Source organism: Herpailurus yagouaroundi, unplaced genomic scaffold (genome assembly GCF_014898765.1).
Source record: "Herpailurus yagouaroundi ecotype Mexico unplaced genomic scaffold, PumYag 67569, whole genome shotgun sequence".
In the NCBI taxonomy this organism is placed as follows: domain Eukaryota; kingdom Metazoa; phylum Chordata; class Mammalia; order Carnivora; family Felidae; genus Herpailurus; species Herpailurus yagouaroundi.
The window spans coordinates 3,100,361-3,117,193 of record NW_024420375.1 but is presented as its reverse complement, the minus strand read 5'-3'; the positions used below and the strand labels follow the sequence as shown (position 1 = coordinate 3,117,193).

Genomic DNA, 16,833 nt, shown 5'->3' with positions numbered 1-16,833 from the left:
AGGGAATCTGGCACAGTGTACCCAAACCAGATATCTCTGCCACTCAACGCTTGACGTTTACCGGGTTTTCAGTTTGCCTGGAGGGTACCTGAGCAAAGATGTAGGATTAAATTCTGGCACCCAGAATTGGCAAGCCCCTACTTCCTCAGCCGCAGGGATGTCCACATCCTATATCCTGCTGGGGTCCTTTTCTTTTGTTGGTCTCAAGCCCCATGGGGGTTCCTCAAATAATAGGATGGGATCCACGGACTGGCCTGTGACATTCTCCAAATAAATGAATCACTCAGATGTCCAAACAAGCACCTCAGAGTAAACCATCTTTTGGGGCTCAGTGCTTCCAGAGAAGCCGAAGGGAGACTGAATGTTTGCATGTAACTGGAGTCCAAAACTGGCCGCCTGATCTGGGATGTTTGGAGAAACAAAATGACAGTCTCAGCTACACAGCAAAGTCCCCAAGTGTCAGGGACAAATCTATGTTCTGCATCTGGCATCAAGAGACAAAAACATCTTGTATGGGCCCAGAATCCAATCAGTGGCTCATTGATTACATTTGTGTTCCAGAGCAGGCAGTGTAGGATACACAGGAAGGGGTGGGGAATTTCTAACCGAATCTCAGTTTATGACTCCTGAGGTGTGGGTAATATTATCATGATCATTAACTGCTGAAGTCCAAAGAATAATACGGTGGAACCTTGGATTGCGAGTAGCTTGTTCTGTGAGTGTTCCGCAAGACGAGCAAACACCTCTAATAAATTTTAACTTGATAAACGAGCGATGTCTTGCGTTACAAGTAGTACGTGACGCCAAACTGACATTCCTGATCACAACTGGAGCCAATGGTTCTTGAAATTCACTTTGATATACGAGTCCTTTGGATTATAAGCATGTTCCCGGAACGAATTGTGCTCGCAAACCAAGGCTTTATAGTATTCCTGCCCCCAGATGTGCTGTTCTGGTTATCCAAATGAGAGGAGGTGGTAAAGTGGCTTTGCGGGGGGTCTTAACCTGAGTTCCAGGGATGAGTTTTGGTGGTATCCATGGAGCCATTTCTATAGGTTTGTGTGTGCACATTTTTATGGGGCAGAATCCATAGCTTTCATTAGAATCTCAAAGGGGTCCAAGACTCCCCCAAAGGTTAGGAAGCCTAAAGCATATAGAAGCCCAAAGAACAGTTGTGCAGTAATCGGCAAACCAGAATACCACAGGGAGCACTCACTCGCAACAGCCTTCTGTGCAGCCCACAGCTCTCAAGTGATGCTTCAAATCCTGAATCTCTCCTACAACCCTAGCTGGTCCAATAATATGGAACTGAAGCATATTCTTGGTATTCTCTGGGCTTTCCAATAAAAACAATAGAATGGAGCTTTGTGTTCCTAATTTTTAAAAGCAGCTGAGGCCGCCTGGGTAGCTCAGTTGGTTGAGCATCCGACTTCGGCTCAGGTCATGGTCTCACAGTTCATGGGTTTGAGCCCCACATCTGGCTTTGTGCTGACAGCATGGAGCCCGCTTTGGATTCTCTGTCTCCCTCTCTCTCTCTCTCAAAAATAAGTAAACATTAAAAAATTAAAAAAAAAATAAAAGCAGCTGAATGGAATATTTTCTATCACTCTCACTAAGAAAATAAAGTAGTACAGGCGCCTGGGCGGTTCAGTAGGTTAAGCGTCTGGCTCTTGATTTCTGCTCAGGTCATGATCCCAGGGTCGTGGGATCGAGCCCCGCATCAGGGCTCCTTGCTGAGTGTGGAGCCTGCTTGAGATTCTCTCTCTCTCTCCCTCTCACCCTCTCCCCCACTCTCAGTCAATCTCTCTCAAATAAATAAAGTAGCAAATTACTTTTGGCCTTCAGCTACTGGGTATGTGTGCCTGTATACCTGTGTGACCTTACTCCTGTATACCCTTCAGGGACTGTGCAGCCCGAGTGTGTGGATTTACAGCCACCTTCATGGTACCATTGTTACTGTCAGAGACTCAGATCCCCTTCCTCAACAGGACAGAACACTTAAGGGAGCCTTCCTGTGATGTCTGGGGCAACTCATAAAGATGGAGGAGCAGCGGCAGAATCACGCAACGCAAACCCAGTAGCTAGCCAAGAGAGACCAGGGAGAGAGGCCCTGCACGCTTCATGCCCACTATCCAGATGCCACCGAAGGGACATGGGCTCCACTTTTTTCAGGGAATATCATGCCTCCAGTCTGAAACCAAAAAAAGGTGTCTTGCTACCCCACATAGCGTTAAGAGTAAGTCAAGAAAAGTTTGCCTTTCTGTGTTCATAAACTGCTCCCAGAACTGAAGCACCAGGGCCTCTGGAATTAGAACTGGCAAAAACAGTACACTCAGAAGCAAATTAAAATAAGGTCCTGTAATCACAGGAGTACTGATGCATAGGGGCACTTGTACCCCAATGTTCATAGCAGCACTCTCAACAATAGCCAAATTATGGAAAGAGCCTAAATGTCCATCAACTGATGAATGGATAAAGAAATTGTGGTTTATATACACAATGGAATACTACGCGGCAATGAGAAAAAATGAAATATGGCCTTTTGTAGCAACGTGGATGGAACTGGAGAGTGTGATGCTAAGTGAAATAAGCCATACAGAGAAAGACAGATACCATATGGTTTCACTCTTATGTGGATCCTGAGAAACTTAACAGGAACCCATGGGGGAGGGGAAAGAAAAAAAAAAAAAAGAGGTTAGAGTGGGAGAGAGCCAAAGCATAAGAGACTGTTGAGAACTGAGAACAAACTGAGGGTTGATGGGGGGTGGGAGGGAGGAGAGGGTGGGTGATGGGTATTGAGGAGGGCACCTTTTGGGATGAGCACTGGGTGTTGTATGGAAACCAATTTGACAATAAATTTCATATATAAATTAAAAAAAAAAAAAAAAAAGGTCCTGTAAGCTTGGAGCCTGAGCCTGCTTCCGATTCTGTATCTCCCTCTCTCTCTGCCCCTCCCCGCTTGTGCACACTCACGCTCTCTCTCTCTCTCTCTCTCCCTCTCTCTCTCAAGAATAAACATTAAAGCAAATTATACAAAAATAAAAAAGAAATAAATAAAATAAGGTCTTGTCAGCCAACTGGCCATGGAATAAATCATGCCCTTGCTGGTGCGGCATCCAGGCCTACAGACCTGATGTACAGCCTAGACCCCTCACTGGAACTTTGAAGATACAAGCCCTCCAGCGAAGAAGTTGTCTTCCTCATGAAACTACAGGATATGTGACCACATGTGCCCTCTGAGGCCTGAGTGGGCATCTGAAAGGGAGCAAGACCCTGTATGTGTAGTCACACGCTCTAAGGCACTTGTTTACCTCAGGACCTTGGCCACAGATAGGCATTAAGAGTCACCACGGAAAAATAAAAATTAAAAAATAAAATTAAAAAAAAAAAGAGTCACCAAGGAAGATACAGCACAGATTTAAATGCATATACATTTAAATCACCCAAACAAGCGGGTGGACGGCAGACTACGGGTGCGGAAGGGCACATGGGTATGGATGAGGAGGCGTTTGGGAAATTAGTGTGTATGTGTGGCGGTACATTTGTATAATGGGGTGGGAGTATAAGGGGAGGTAGGCATGGAGAGAGTAGTAGAAATGTGTCTGTGTGTATATACAGGGTATGGACATGTGGGGTATGCTCAGGTGTGGGGGTGAGTACAGGCGTGTGTGCACAGATGGGTTTGGATGGCCAGGTGTGGGTATATGGATGTGTACGTATTTGTTGGGTAGGGTGGGGGAATATGTACATATGTACACTAGCTGTATGTATCCAGGGTATGTATGGGAAGAGTGTCTATGTATGTATGTGTATGTGAGAATGTGGGTACATGTGCTGGAGGCCTATGGGTATCTACATATGGTGGGGAGATACATAAGTGTAGTGTGCAGGATGCATACATAGATGTGGAAGCAAGGATAGGAGGTGTGTGTGTGTGTGTGTGTGTGTGTGTGTCGTATTTGTGTAAGCGTGGGGTGGGGAGGTATGGACGTGCAGGTATGGATGTATATGCATAGGGAGGGGGGAATGTTGGTTTGTATTCATGTGGGGAAGGTGAGGGACATATGTGTATGTGTGTGTTGGAGTAGGTGTGAAAGCGGGCTGTGCAGGGGGATACAGGGATATGTGTGTATGTGTGGAAGGAATATGTATATGCATTTAAGGTATACGTGTGTGGGGTTTATGTGTAGATGTGAATGTGCGGGGTGTGGGTCTTTGCATAGAGCATATACATGGGGGTAGAAGGAAGTGGGAGTGTGGGCATGTGTAGTGTGTATGAGTATAGATGTGGATATGGAGATGTGGAGGGAGAGATCTATGGGAATGGGGGGAGTGGGAGATAACTGTGTACGTATGGGGTATGGATGTAGAGTGTACAGAGGTATATGGGTATGAGGATATGTGTGTGTGGGAACACTGTATGTGTGGAGAGTATATGGAGTGGCAGGGGAATGTGTGTATGTGAGAGGGAGTTTGTAGGTGTGGATGTGGGGGGCCTATATGTTTACAGTTGTATGTGTGTATTTGTGGGGTACGTGAGAAATGATCATAAGCATGGAGGTATATGGCGGGAAGTGTGGATGTGTGAACATGTGAGGGTACGTGGGTGTGTGGATATGTGACTGGCTAGGAGGAATATCTCTGTATGTGTGGAGGTTTTAGGGATGTGGGCATGGGTGGGCAGGGATGAGGGAAGGACACCAGAATATTAATGGGCCCTGAAAACCTCAGCCAAGCAAAAGTCTGAAAGCAGAGACCTGGCTTGAGACTTAAGAGAAGGTGTGGAGGTTGCATCGGGCTCGCTGCTGTCAGCACAGAGCCCGCTTAAGATCCTCTGTCCCCCTCTCTCTGCCCCTTCCTCACTTGGGCTCTCTCAAAAATATATAAAAAACATGAAAATAAAAACAACAAAATACATTTTAAAAAAAGACAGAGAAGGTGTGGGGGTTGAATTGAATTTCCAGTGGCAGCTGAACATTCCAGGAGCTTCCAGCACTTGGGGAGGGGCCATGTGATAACAACATTTTGACTATGGGCATTAGCACCAGCTAGAGAACCAAGGCCAGCATTAAGTCCCCAGCATTCTTTCCTCCTTCCCTGAGAACCCAGGCTTCCTTCTAGGCACCTAGCAAGGAACCGTACCTAGCACCCCAACACGATAGTTGAGGGTGATGACGATGACGTTGCCATAACTGGCGAGGACGCTGCCATCAATCATGTTGCCCGTCCCTTCCATGTAAGAGCCTCCATGGATGTAGACCATGACGGGCTTAGCGCCACTGTCCCGGATGTCTGCAAGGAGAAGGGGTAAGACACAGGCTGGGTAGGATGCCCTTCCTCCCTCACCCCCGCCAGCCAGCCCTGGGGGGGTGTGGGTAGCAAAGCTATCCCAGGTGCCAGGACACCACCGCCAGCTCTGAGGGCAGGACTCGTGGGGACTGCTCAGCCTGGAGCTCAAGCATCAGCCAGAGACTTGGCCAGAGTTGGACTTGAGTGATGTTTGTAAAGACTCTGGTTTCAGCCTCACAGCTGAAGGCAGTCAGCCATGCCTGGTACATCTAGGCTCAGGTAGGCCATGGCTGGGCTCTGGGGCCGGGGAGCAGGAGGAAAAGGAAGGGCTGTTCTCTTAGGTGAATCGAGTGAGTCCCTGCCCTGGGCACCCAAGGGTCCTGGGACCTGACATGGCTTCAGAGAGCAGGGGCTGGGGAGCCCTGAAACCCCCAAGACTAGACCAGTTACATGGAAATACGGCCATTGGCAGCAGCTGGCCCCCCAGTGCAGACAGAGACAAGAGGGGTGGGAATAAGGGGTGGCACAGGGAGAGAACAAGGAAGGGTGTGGGTAAAAGGGGGTGAATGGCAGAGATGGGGTGGGGGGAACCTTACTGACATGGTTTCTCAGCCATGTGCTCATTTACCCCATTCTCCCCGGGCACCAGGCAGACTTAACTGGAAGCACAGGGGATGGGGAAGAGGAGAGGGCCGGAACTAAGAAGGAGAGAGACCCCCGCCCCCAGTCAGCATTAAGATGAAGGTGGAGCCTCCCCAGAGGCCATTCAAGGAGAGACCTTCAAGCCGCCTGCTCCTAAGTCCAGGCGGCACAGCGGCACTGGGGCTGGGCCATCTAGAGAAAGCCCTCCACCTGACCACCTCCACCTGCAACCTCTCAGTGTGTGAGCTGGACCAACAACACTCTTCCCCAGTGGCACGGCCCTACCAGCCACCAGTGGGGCTCCCCCTGAGCTGCTTGGCCCCCCCAAGGGTGGGGGGGCAGGGCCAGGGCAGGGAGGTGGAAGGGGATGTTCCCTGCTGCCAAGCAAACACACCCTGTTTTCCCAAGGAGGAAGGAAGACTGGTTCAACCATCACGCAAGGATCTCATGCCATCTACTAACCGGGCTGTGGTGTCCTGGCCTCAGCCTGGCACTGTAGCCCTCAGCCTTTCTGGCCCCGTCCTGAGCCTATCACAGCCCCTGGCCCTGAGGCCGAGTCTCTCTTTCTGGGAGATGGCCGGGGAGTTCTCGGTAGTGCTATGCTCCAGCCCCTTCGGTTGTCACTGCCTCACTCCTCAGTGCAACATCCTGCTGGGCCCCTCTCCCAGGAGCCAGTCTCTCTGTAACACACAGGGGCCTCCGCAATGAAACACAGGTATCTCCTCGCCATCCGGTTTCCTTCACGCCTCTCCTCGCCCTCCCTCAGCCCTGCTTTCTCTCCACTCTCCCTGCTGATCAGTAGGGGCAGGTGCCCATGAACCACAGAAGATGGGGGAGGAAGCTGTCTCTGGCAGTGGCTGCTTCTACTGGAGGACTGAGGACGGGGCAGGGGGCGGTAGGGGACCGGGGCGAGGAGGATGCCTTCCCCATGGCTCTGTTTGTGGTCCCCTGCTCCAGCCAGCCGTGTCCATCACCCTGGAACTCCCAGCGGCCAACCAGGCCAAAGATGGATGAACAGCCCAACAGCCTCGTAGAGGAACAAAAACACACCAACGGACGGACAGACAGACAGACGGGGCTTCTCCCCATCGAGAGGGGGAGGGGCTCTGTGCCATGCACCAGCCGCCGCACCCTGCAGCCCCCAAATACCTTCATCTTCATCCCCGTCATTATCCGCTAAGTCCTCGCCCTGTTTCTTAGCGCCGGATCCTGGGGACCAGACACGGGGAGACACAACAGCACAGAACAGAGAACAAAACAGAGAGAGAATTCAAAAACAGCATGACTGCAGTGTGGCCCAGCAAGCCAGCTCTGGGCTTGGGCCCAGGACAGGCAGGAGGGATGGCAAGAACTGAGGGAATGGGTGGGCTGAGGCCCAGACCTTCATCAGGAGGATGGTGTTGCAGGCCTCCCTGCACCTCCCTACCCCGCCTCCCTGCTCCCAACAGCCCATTTCAACCAACTACCTTCCCAGTTAGGAAGGAGGCAGCAGCCTGTGGGCCAGGGCACAGAGCCAGAGACCCACTCAGGGAAAGGATTTCCTCCGGGTGGGAGGGGCTGCGCACGTGTACGTAGGCAGGCTGAGCTGGAGAGCAGGGGCAGGCGCTGAGGGTGAGAGGTGGCGTCGCCAGCATGTTGGACATGGACATGAGCTATTCGGGCAGAGACGGGTACTGGGGCGCCCAGCCCTGAGCTACCTGGGCCCAGTGGGAAGGCTCAAGCTGGGCCTCAGCTGACCCTGATTCCCAGAGGAAAAAATTGGGAGATGAAGCTTTCCCTCTGGTCTTCCTCATTGGGGCCCCCTGCTCTGGCTAATGGCAAATGGGGTTCCTGCTCAGAGGAACCAGGCCTAAGAGCAGTAACTGCTGCTTTGAGATCTAGAGAGAGCCAGAGAGGGAGGGAGGGAAAGAAGGAAAAGGGAGAAGGAAAAAGGGACGAGAGAGAGAGAGAGAGAGAGAGAGAGAGAGATAGGAATAATGGTAATAGCTCCTACCATCTACTGAATATTTACCATGTGTCAGACACTCTACTTCTGCCATATGGTTTGATCCTTACACCCCAATGAGGTAGGCACTGTCTCTATTCCTGTTTCACTGATGGGGAAACTGAGGTTCAGAGAGGTAAAGTGACTTGCTCAAGATCACATAGCTAGGAAGTGCTAGAGGTCAGATTCAAACCCAGGTCTACTTGACTCCCAAGCCCATGGTCTTTCCACTGCACCATGCCACCTTTCCAGGACGGGGTTGGTGGGGGGTGGGGGGAAATGGAAGGAAAACATCAGTGAGAAAGAGGTGGAGCATGGAGGGGAGGGGAGAGAAGGGAAGGAGAGAAAAGAAGGGACCGGAGGAGAGAAGAGAGACATTTAGGACCTGTGGGTAAGCTGGCACCAACTCTCCTTCCTGTTCTAAGTTGATGAGAGGTGCATCTTGAGCGTGGCTGTGGAGAAAGAGGACCTACTGCCTGGAAGCTGGTCAGAGTAGGGAGACTGAGGTCATTCTGCCAGCACCCCAGGGCTTACCCTCTTGTCTATGACACCAGATGCTCTCAGCCTGGAGGCAGCAAATAGCCCTCTTTCTCAGCTGGTCCGGGCTCTGGTGACTGAATTCCCTCACAGCTATTAATCAAAACAGGAACCGCCCTCATATTACAAAATGGCTAGGGCAAGAGCCCGGCCCCGAGGGGCAGAAACTGCCTCCGGCTTCCCGAACGTTCAGTGGCACCTACCGTCTTAACACCTGCCAGTTACTGCCCTCAGAAACCCTGTGGGGCACGGGACAGCATCATCCACGCAATGCACAGAACCCCACACGGAAAGGAAGTCCTCATCCCTAAACGTGAATTCCCTCCAGCTTGATGGGGGTGAAAGTGGGGGGATGGGGCAGGTCTTCCCCCTGGAAATCCCTTACTTCCTGTGGGCACTGACTTAGAAGGTGAGTCCGCTTTGCCCCCACCTCCTCAGCACCCCCAGCCCCCACCCCCCCCCCAAGTGTCCCTGGGTTGCCGCATGGTCCCAGCCTCCTCTGCACAGATGCCTTTGCTCCTTCAGCTTAGCACTTGCTGAGCAACTCCTTGTTGCCATGGCGATCACCCGGGCCAGCCCGACCACCATACCCCGTCCCAACACTGTGCTGCTGCAGGATCCCAACCAGGCCAGTCCTGCCCACCCTACGCACACCACGATCCTAATGACTTCTGCGGGCGTATCTCCCCCAAGAAGCAGGGACTGTAATTCCGTTCCAAATGGGCCACCAGGCCCCAGATAAGGAACTGATCTAAGCAAGGAAAATGACCAAATGCCCTCCCCCACACTGTCTGGAACTCACTTCCCAGCTTGGCCTGTGGGGCTTAGCTAAACCAGCTGAGTTCCAATACCCGGATAGGAGCTTCTTTGGAGTAGTGGTGAGGCCTTTACTTATTTCTAAATCTTTCCTCTGCCTCATATCCCTCCACAGCCCCACAGTGCCCAGCTCGCGGGCATGGCCCACAGTCAACAATCATGATAGGGAAATGTTTGCATTTGAGTGGAGCTGCCAGGGAGTGCTATAGCCAAACTCTCAGGACCGGACAGCCCTGGGCTCTCGCTGGCACCCCAGGGAGATCATTCCTCCTAGGAAATGGTTATCGTGAATGTCATTACCGTCCTCTCGCCCACCACCGCCCCTGGAAGTAACCCATGAAGAGCTGGTTTACAAGACCCTCTTCCGGAATTCATTCACAAGCCAACGGAATGTTAAGGCCACAATGGTCCCCTATGCCCTCCTTCACGCCCCCCTCCCCGCAGAGGCAGATGCAGAGGCTCTGACGGGGGAAAAGTCGTGCCTGAAGTCTCTCACTGTGAGTTAGCAGAAGAGCTGCGACTCAGTCAGGCTTTGTGGGTCACAGACCTGTAGTCTTTTTTGCAGCACCGTGAATGCTCCTTCCTTTGTGCAAAGAAGCGTCTACTGATGGCCTAGTGCGTGTGAGGTCCTGGGCAGGGTGTGGGGATGTAGTGGAGCACTATCCCAGAGCAGCAGGCCCGCTCGGTGCATCAAGAGCGCCTGGAGAACACGCTCAGCATGTGGCTCAGCATGTGGCTTCCCGGAATCTGCCCCTGGAGACACCTCCTCAGCAGGGGAGCATCTGGGCCGAAGGAATCCTGCCGGCCCCACTCAGGGAAACCCTGCCCTAGGATTTCAAAGGAAAACAGAATCCAAGCTTGCCAACAGGTTGTACGGAGCAGGCTGTGATCTTCCACCTGTTCCTTAAGTTGTTCCCGGTGCCAATTTGGCCCAGCTCATCCATATTTCACCATTTTTTCCAGAGGCAAGGAGGTGAAAATGAGCAGATGGGAGTTGCCTTGCGTTCTACGGTGGAAAGAACACTGCCCCAAGGGTCAAGAGACCCAGGTTTGGGTCGCAGCTCCGCCACAGACCGGCAACAGGGCCTCGAGCAGCAGCAAGTCACTCCCCTGGGCCCGTTTCCTCATCCGTAAAATTGGGAAACTTATTCCTGCCTTAGAAGCTTCCGGAAACGTGGGGAGGATTTTATGAGCTAAGCATGAAAGCGCTTTGCGGAAAACAAGACATGGTAAACGGACAGGAAAGATCCTTGACCCAGGGGGACCAAATTCCTCCCGAGCAAGAGGGTAAATTTAAAATTCAGGATCTCATGCCTCCTTCAGAGTCCTTAGTTCCCAGGGACCCCCATCGTCTGCCACCAGACTAGCCAGGGTCAGTCAGCCACGCTTCTGGCCACGCTTCTGGCCAGACGTGGTGGCAGGACAACTTTGGTCTAAACTTCAGGGTCAGAGAGCTGAGTCTAGACTTTGGACCCAGGAAAAAGCACGGAGGGATGAGTTGGTGGCTCCCCAGCCAGGAAGAGAGCAGGGTCCCTGGCTCCTCTCAAATGCCTAGAGTTTCCCCCGAGGTGGAACTACCAGGTTCTGTCTTTGGCACATGCACTAAGGCAGAACTTGGGGCGGGGGGGGGGGGGCCCGGCAGAAATGGGGTTGCTGCTTCTGCTCTGAACCTGCCTTAGGCCACCAAATCCTCCCTGAAAAGCAGCCAGGGCCCTTGGATAAGGTAGAGCTTATGCCTGCTCACCGACCGCCCCCTGAGCCTGGGCTACTTGAAGGAAGGCTGGGTCTTCAGGGGCAAGGGCAGGTGGGCAGGCAGCCCTCCCTCTCTCTCTCTCTCCCTCCCCGCCGGCTCGCTACCTACCTCCTTTCCTACAAATTTTCTTGTTGGGCTTTCGGGCGCATTCCTTGGAAATCCGCTTTACTGTAAAATGAATAAAAAACTAAAAAATAACAGGAGGCCTCTGCCCAGGGGCATGCACCCCCCACCCACCCCCAGGCTCCAAGAGCTGCTCTGCGGGCGGCACATGGCAGAGAGCCTGTCCGCCATCTCCTTGTTTCTGTCACTTACCTTAGTGTGACCCCCGCGGGAGGAGGCATCGGCTAGCCAAAGAGGAGGCACCTAAGCAATGCCCACCAGGCTTGCCCCCCGCCCCCCACACGCACCCAGCTCCCTTGGCCACACACACCTACCACCTTTCAAAGCAGGCGGAATGGCAACAGGGGGGCCTGGTGGAGCCAGCATCCTCCCGCGGGCAGCTGCCAACAGTGACCCATACTCCCCCGGGGAACCCCCATCCAGCACTCTGGCCCTAGATCTGTCAAAGCTCTCAGGCCTGGCCAGGCCCCTCCTGGTAACAGTGTCACTCACACATGGGAGCTCAGACAATGCTGGGAGAGGGAAGAACAGGGAGGAGGAAGGGGAAGGCCGAGCAGAGTGATGGTTAGAAGCATTTTCACAGACAGACAGATGCATGCTGCAGGGCACACGACCACATGCGAGCCACAAACACAACAGGGCAGGTTGGAGGCGGGGAGGGCACAGTGCCTGGCCACAGCACTCACCATCCTCCGTGGGCACATAGACATTCAGGTAGAGGCAGTCTTCATTGGGCTCCTGGATGTAAGTAGCGACAATATCCAGGTTGGCAGTGAACCAGACGGGCAGCATGACTTCGGGCACAGCCGTGTGGATGTTCTGGGGGCACACTGGGGGAAAGTGCGTGGCGTTCCGGATGCCCGACCAGGATGGGGGTGGCTCGGGGGGCAGGAAACGTTTCTCGCCGATGGGGGGAGCTGCGTAGGGCACCCCCAGGTATTGGTCCACAGGCCCCAGGATCTCACTGGGCAATGGTACCCGGGCACCCCTTAGCTTCCCAAAGTGAGTATTGACTGTGGGCGCTGGGGCCTGGGTACTGGCCCTCAGCACCAAGCTGAGGAACCACAGGGTGAGGCACAGACTCCGGCCAACGGTGGACTTGGGGCTCAGGGACAGCGAGGGCGGGCCAAGCCGCAGCCACATGTTCCGGGCAGGGGGACTGGCAGGAAAGGCAGACTCCAGGGTCACAGCATCAGCCCCATAGGCAGCCCCTTCATGGCCACACTGACTTGAACCTCAAGACTGAGCTCTCGAGGGACACCTACAGGTGCCCCGCAATGCAGAGAGGTCGTCCAAGCACCACAGCTTCACAAAGGGGACTCCCTCAGGGCCAGACAGGCCTGTGGAAAGAGGGAAGCATGCGTCATCCAAGATGGTCAGGGAGGGCTACGGAGCCTAGGAGCCTAGGAGCCTAGATGGGTCTTTGGGGCCCTGCTGGGCTCGGGCTGCTCTCCTACAGTTAGGAGAGCGCTCCCGTGCCAGGGCTTCGAGGGACCCACGGATGATCTCCACTGCTGGTCAGAACCAGTCTAGGTGCCTGGCATGGTTGGAAAATCCTAGGGAACTGGCACGGTGACAGTTGTTGCCACTGCAAAGCTCCTAGTCCCCAACTCTGACTCCTCAGCTGATGGAGCTCATCGGGGTCAGCTGGAGCCAGAGCAGCATGTGGGAGCAGGGGGTGGGGATGACTGGACATGGAGCCCAGGTTCCAGCATGCCACAAGTGAACACCGAACTCTCTAGACCCCCGGCCCCAGGAACCCCACACGGGGACCTCCCACATGAGCAGAGGGTAGGATTGTGAACCTCACTCTGGGGTTCTGGAAAAGCAGCATATAGGCAAAAGGTCCCACATAGAGACCTCCTCACCCTCAACCAGGGCAAGGGGCAGGATAGCCACTCACCAGAGTCCCCAGACCCTCCTGCGCCCCTCCTGTACATTTCTCTTCAGCCCTCACTGCTCCCAAAGTCTTAAGCCTTGGTCCTTTCTGTCGGCTATCTCTAATTCACACTGAGTGCCAGAACTGAGGCAGAAACCGCTCTGCCTAGCACCCCAGGCATTGTTGATGCTCAGCCAGTGTAAAATAAACAACGGAGTGTGGGGGACACACACTCAGAGCCTCATGGAAATAAACTCACAAAGACTCAAAGAGGGAGTGAGAGAGACCAAGCCAGGATCACAAACACTGCGATATTCACTCACAGAGACATATATTCCAAACCCACAGAGATCCCCTCATATAGTCCCACATTCTGAGACAGAGAGCCTCACAGAGCCAGAGAATCACAGAGAAATACATTCAGAAACACACACAGAGACTTACTGAAGCAGAATCACACACACCACATAGGTAAATATCCAGAGACATACACGGCATAATGGTGACACATAGGTGGAGACAGAAACAGAAATACAGCACACTCAAGATATACGGGCTTTCTGACACACAGTTATACAGTCAACACATAAACACAGGCACACACAGACACTGCTGCATGGACACACGCACACACACACACTTTAGTTTTCCCTATTTCTGCCGCCTTCCCAGATTGCCGGCCTGCTCCTTTAAGAACTGGCTGAAGGGGTGGGGGAGGGGAGGGAGATTGGGAACGCCCGGGAATCGGCTACCAAGAGAGGGGAATGAGAATGTGTGTGTGTGTGTGTGTGTGTGTGTGTGTGTGTGTGTGTGTGAGAGAGAGAGAGAGAGAGAGAGAGAGAGAGAGAGAGAGGCAGAGAGACAGAGACAGAGACAGAGAGAGCGGAAGGGAGAAGGAAGGAGAGGGAGGGAGAGGGAAGGAGAGGGAGGGAGACAGAGAGCGAGCTAGAGAGAGAGAGAGAGAGAGAGAAGGAGAAAGAGAGGGAGGGAAGAAGGAGGAGGAGGAGGAGGGAGGGCGGGCAAAGCAACTGAAGGGGTGGAGGCTCAGAGGAAATGGGGAGCAAAGTATGGGGGTTAGATCCCAGACACTGCCCAGAATGCACCCGGGTTGGGGGGAGGAGGAGAAAGGGAAGGAAGGGGTAGGAGTAGGGAGGTGGGGCAGGGGGGAGTGGGTGTGTGTGTGTGTGTGTGTATGGGGGGGGGAATAGTCCGCAGCTGAGTTCACACAATCCCCCCATTCACCGTCTCCATGGCAACTCTGGGGCACAGACCGCTCATTCACACGGCTTCCCCGCCAGCAACCCCCCCACACCATTAACCTCCTCGGTGCCGCCCCTCCCCACAAATTCCATTAACCCTTTCAGGATGCTTTCCCCAGTAACCCTTCAGTGCCAAATGCCAGTCCCCCTAGAGTCAATTCCCTGCAGCCCCTCCCCCGCGAACACCTAGACAAATCCACCGACCCCCAAACGCCCTCTGTACCCTAGGACCCGCTCTGAGTCCCTAAGGCCAAGATCTCCATCCTGGCCCAACTTGCAGTTTGGGAGAAGATAAGGGGAGGAGGCAATGCTGGGGATTAGAGTGGCATCTGGGGTACTTTTGGGGCTGGAGCAGTATTGGGCGAGGGGCATTGTGCAGGAATGGACTGGTATTGAGAACTGCAGTATTGGGGGCTACGCGGTTTGGGAATGGTATTGGGGGACAGAGCTGCATCGGAATGGGGGAGGATAGGATAAAGGCCTGGGGGGGGGAGGGGGGCTGCAGAGAGTGGGGGAGGGAGCCTGGCTGTGAGATGCTATGATGGAAGAGGGATGGGGCTGCACTGCGGGGGAGGGGGGACTGGCAATGTGCAATACAGGAATAGGGCTGGGGGCCCTTAGTAGGGGTATTTTGAGGAGCATGCGGCCAGGCTGTGGAAATAAAGGTACCACGGGTGGTAGGATGATAGGGATGCGGGATTCAAGGAGGAGGTGGAGGAGAGAAGCGGAGGGGGGTTGGATTGGAGGGTCATGGGTGCCGATGGAGAACATGGGGTTGAGAAGGATGGGGAACACTGGCTGGGGAGTGGAGAAGCCCGGGATTGGGAGGGGATAGGATCGGGTCAAGGTATGGGCAGCTAGAGGATGAGAGACCGGGGCAGGCGGCCTCACCTGTTCCCCGGGCTGTTGCGGGCGACTGAATCGGGCCGCGGACCACCCATATCGCCTCCAGGCCAAGGGCTCCGCACCTGAATCCCCGAGATCTGCTCTCCGGCAGCCTGGCTGCTGTGCCCGCGCACCGAGGGGGCGCGCTGCGCGTGCCCGGACACGGGGGGGCGCGGTCCCTGCCATTAACTCCTTTTGTGCCAGAGATGGCTCAAGTCCTGGGGCATGGCCCGATTCCTCCTTTGCTCAAGCACGCTCTGCTCACCCTCTCTCCCTCTCACACGCACACCTCTCATTTCAAGACAGGTGATCATCCAGGGCAGCTAGCTCAAACTTTACCTGCAACCTTGAGACAAAGGGAGAAACTGAGGCACTGTCTGCAGGAGCCCCCAGTCGTGCTCTACAAAAGACAAGCCTCCACCTGGCTCAGCATCCGTCGCCTCTTCCCTCCTCAGCACCAGCGCAACTCTAGCAGCAACCAGCGGAGGGTGGGGGCACTTTGCTCTCATCCTGTCACTCTCTCAAAGGTCAATGTTGTTCCTTCCTGCTGCTTCTGCTGGAGCACGTCAGACAGAGACCAGCAGCCTGCCACTTGTCCCACCACTGGGTCTCTCCCCTCCAGATCCGGCTCTCTTTGGGTCTCAGGGTTGGGTTTCTGTATGCGTAGTGCACCTGTCCAGTTTGTTTAGCCCCCACCCCCCACCCCAAGTCCCTCCGAGTGTCCCTTATTCCAGCTAAGCCCCTAACCCTGTAGTTCCTCAGAATGTTCACGGCACGATAGAATAGATTGGAAGAAAGCCCTGGCCAGGTCTGCCTTGACCCTGCCGGGGAGTTCCATTCCTTGTGCGCACAACTCTTTAACTCAGTAAGTGCCATGTGAGCAAGGGCATTGTGGACCTCAAAGTGGGATTTTACTTTATTGTTTTATTTTTTAGAGCTTGGGTATTGACTGGTGCTCCTGGTTTTGCCAGCACACTTGACACTTCCCAGTGACCCAGTGCAACTATGGCTTGGATGTTACCCTCAAGTCGTCAAATCATCTGGTACCACCCATCCACGAGGCTGAGGCTGGTCCTCTTCCAGCCCCAGCTGCGCACACCAGAAGACCCCTTTGTAGTAAGCCATTTGGCTCTCCTGAATAGCCTTAGATCTAGGGCCCCAAACCTGAAGGCAAAGGGGTTGAGAATGACCCTGCCACAGTTCCAAATGTGACTCTGGAGCAACAGTTTTGGGTTTTCTCTACAGTAACAAGGGAGTAAGCAACAGTCACCCTGGGAAACTGCCAAGGTGGGTCACTGGAAAAACAAACAGTTCCAGCAACAGAGCAGAGAGAGGAAAGGGTCCTTCCTGTTACTGGGTCTCTCTTCCTCCTATAACCACACCAACCTTCAACCACCAATTCCATGGGGACACTTGCCAACTGAGGGCAAGTCTTCATCCCAGAAATGGAATTCTCAGGAAAGTGCTCCGTCTAGGATACTGCTTGGTGCCCAACAGGGAGCGCACAAGGTGGCAACAAGTGTAGGCAGTGTCTGTCACACCCTCCACCCTGAAGCTTGTGGGATGGGTGGAAGAAGAATCAGGTTCCACCAATTCCTACCCCCCCACACACCCCCCCCACTGGCCTTCCCCCATCCCAGTGGTATATCTCTCATAGAGAGAAGCT

The 16,833-nt window shown here is 53.9% G+C and overlaps 1 protein-coding gene across 9 annotated transcripts in view; it reads right to left on the bottom strand.

The window, feature by feature from the left end:
* Positions 1 to 15,525, bottom strand: part of NLGN3 (neuroligin 3) — a 23,793-nt gene extending 8,268 nt beyond the window's left edge. Inside the window, exons 1-6 of one of the 9 annotated variants that reach the window (XM_040467764.1) lie at positions 15,174 to 15,305; positions 12,410 to 12,484; positions 11,831 to 11,974; positions 11,130 to 11,189; positions 7,081 to 7,140; positions 5,143 to 5,292 (exon numbers count right to left, since the gene is read on the bottom strand). In XM_040467764.1, coding sequence (XP_040323698.1) covers positions 5,143 to 5,292; positions 7,081 to 7,140; positions 11,130 to 11,189; positions 11,831 to 11,936 — 376 coding nt within the window. In that variant the 5' untranslated portion in view covers positions 11,937 to 11,974; positions 12,410 to 12,484; positions 15,174 to 15,305. Of the gene's footprint in view, positions 1 to 5,142; positions 5,293 to 7,080; positions 7,141 to 9,815; positions 10,045 to 11,129; positions 11,190 to 11,830; positions 12,485 to 13,047; positions 13,889 to 15,173; positions 15,307 to 15,506 lie in introns of those variants that run through there. The other 8 variants (XM_040467763.1, XM_040467759.1, XM_040467760.1 and 5 more) reach the window with 8 other exon arrangements.
* Positions 15,526 to 16,833: the final 1,308 nt, after the last annotated feature.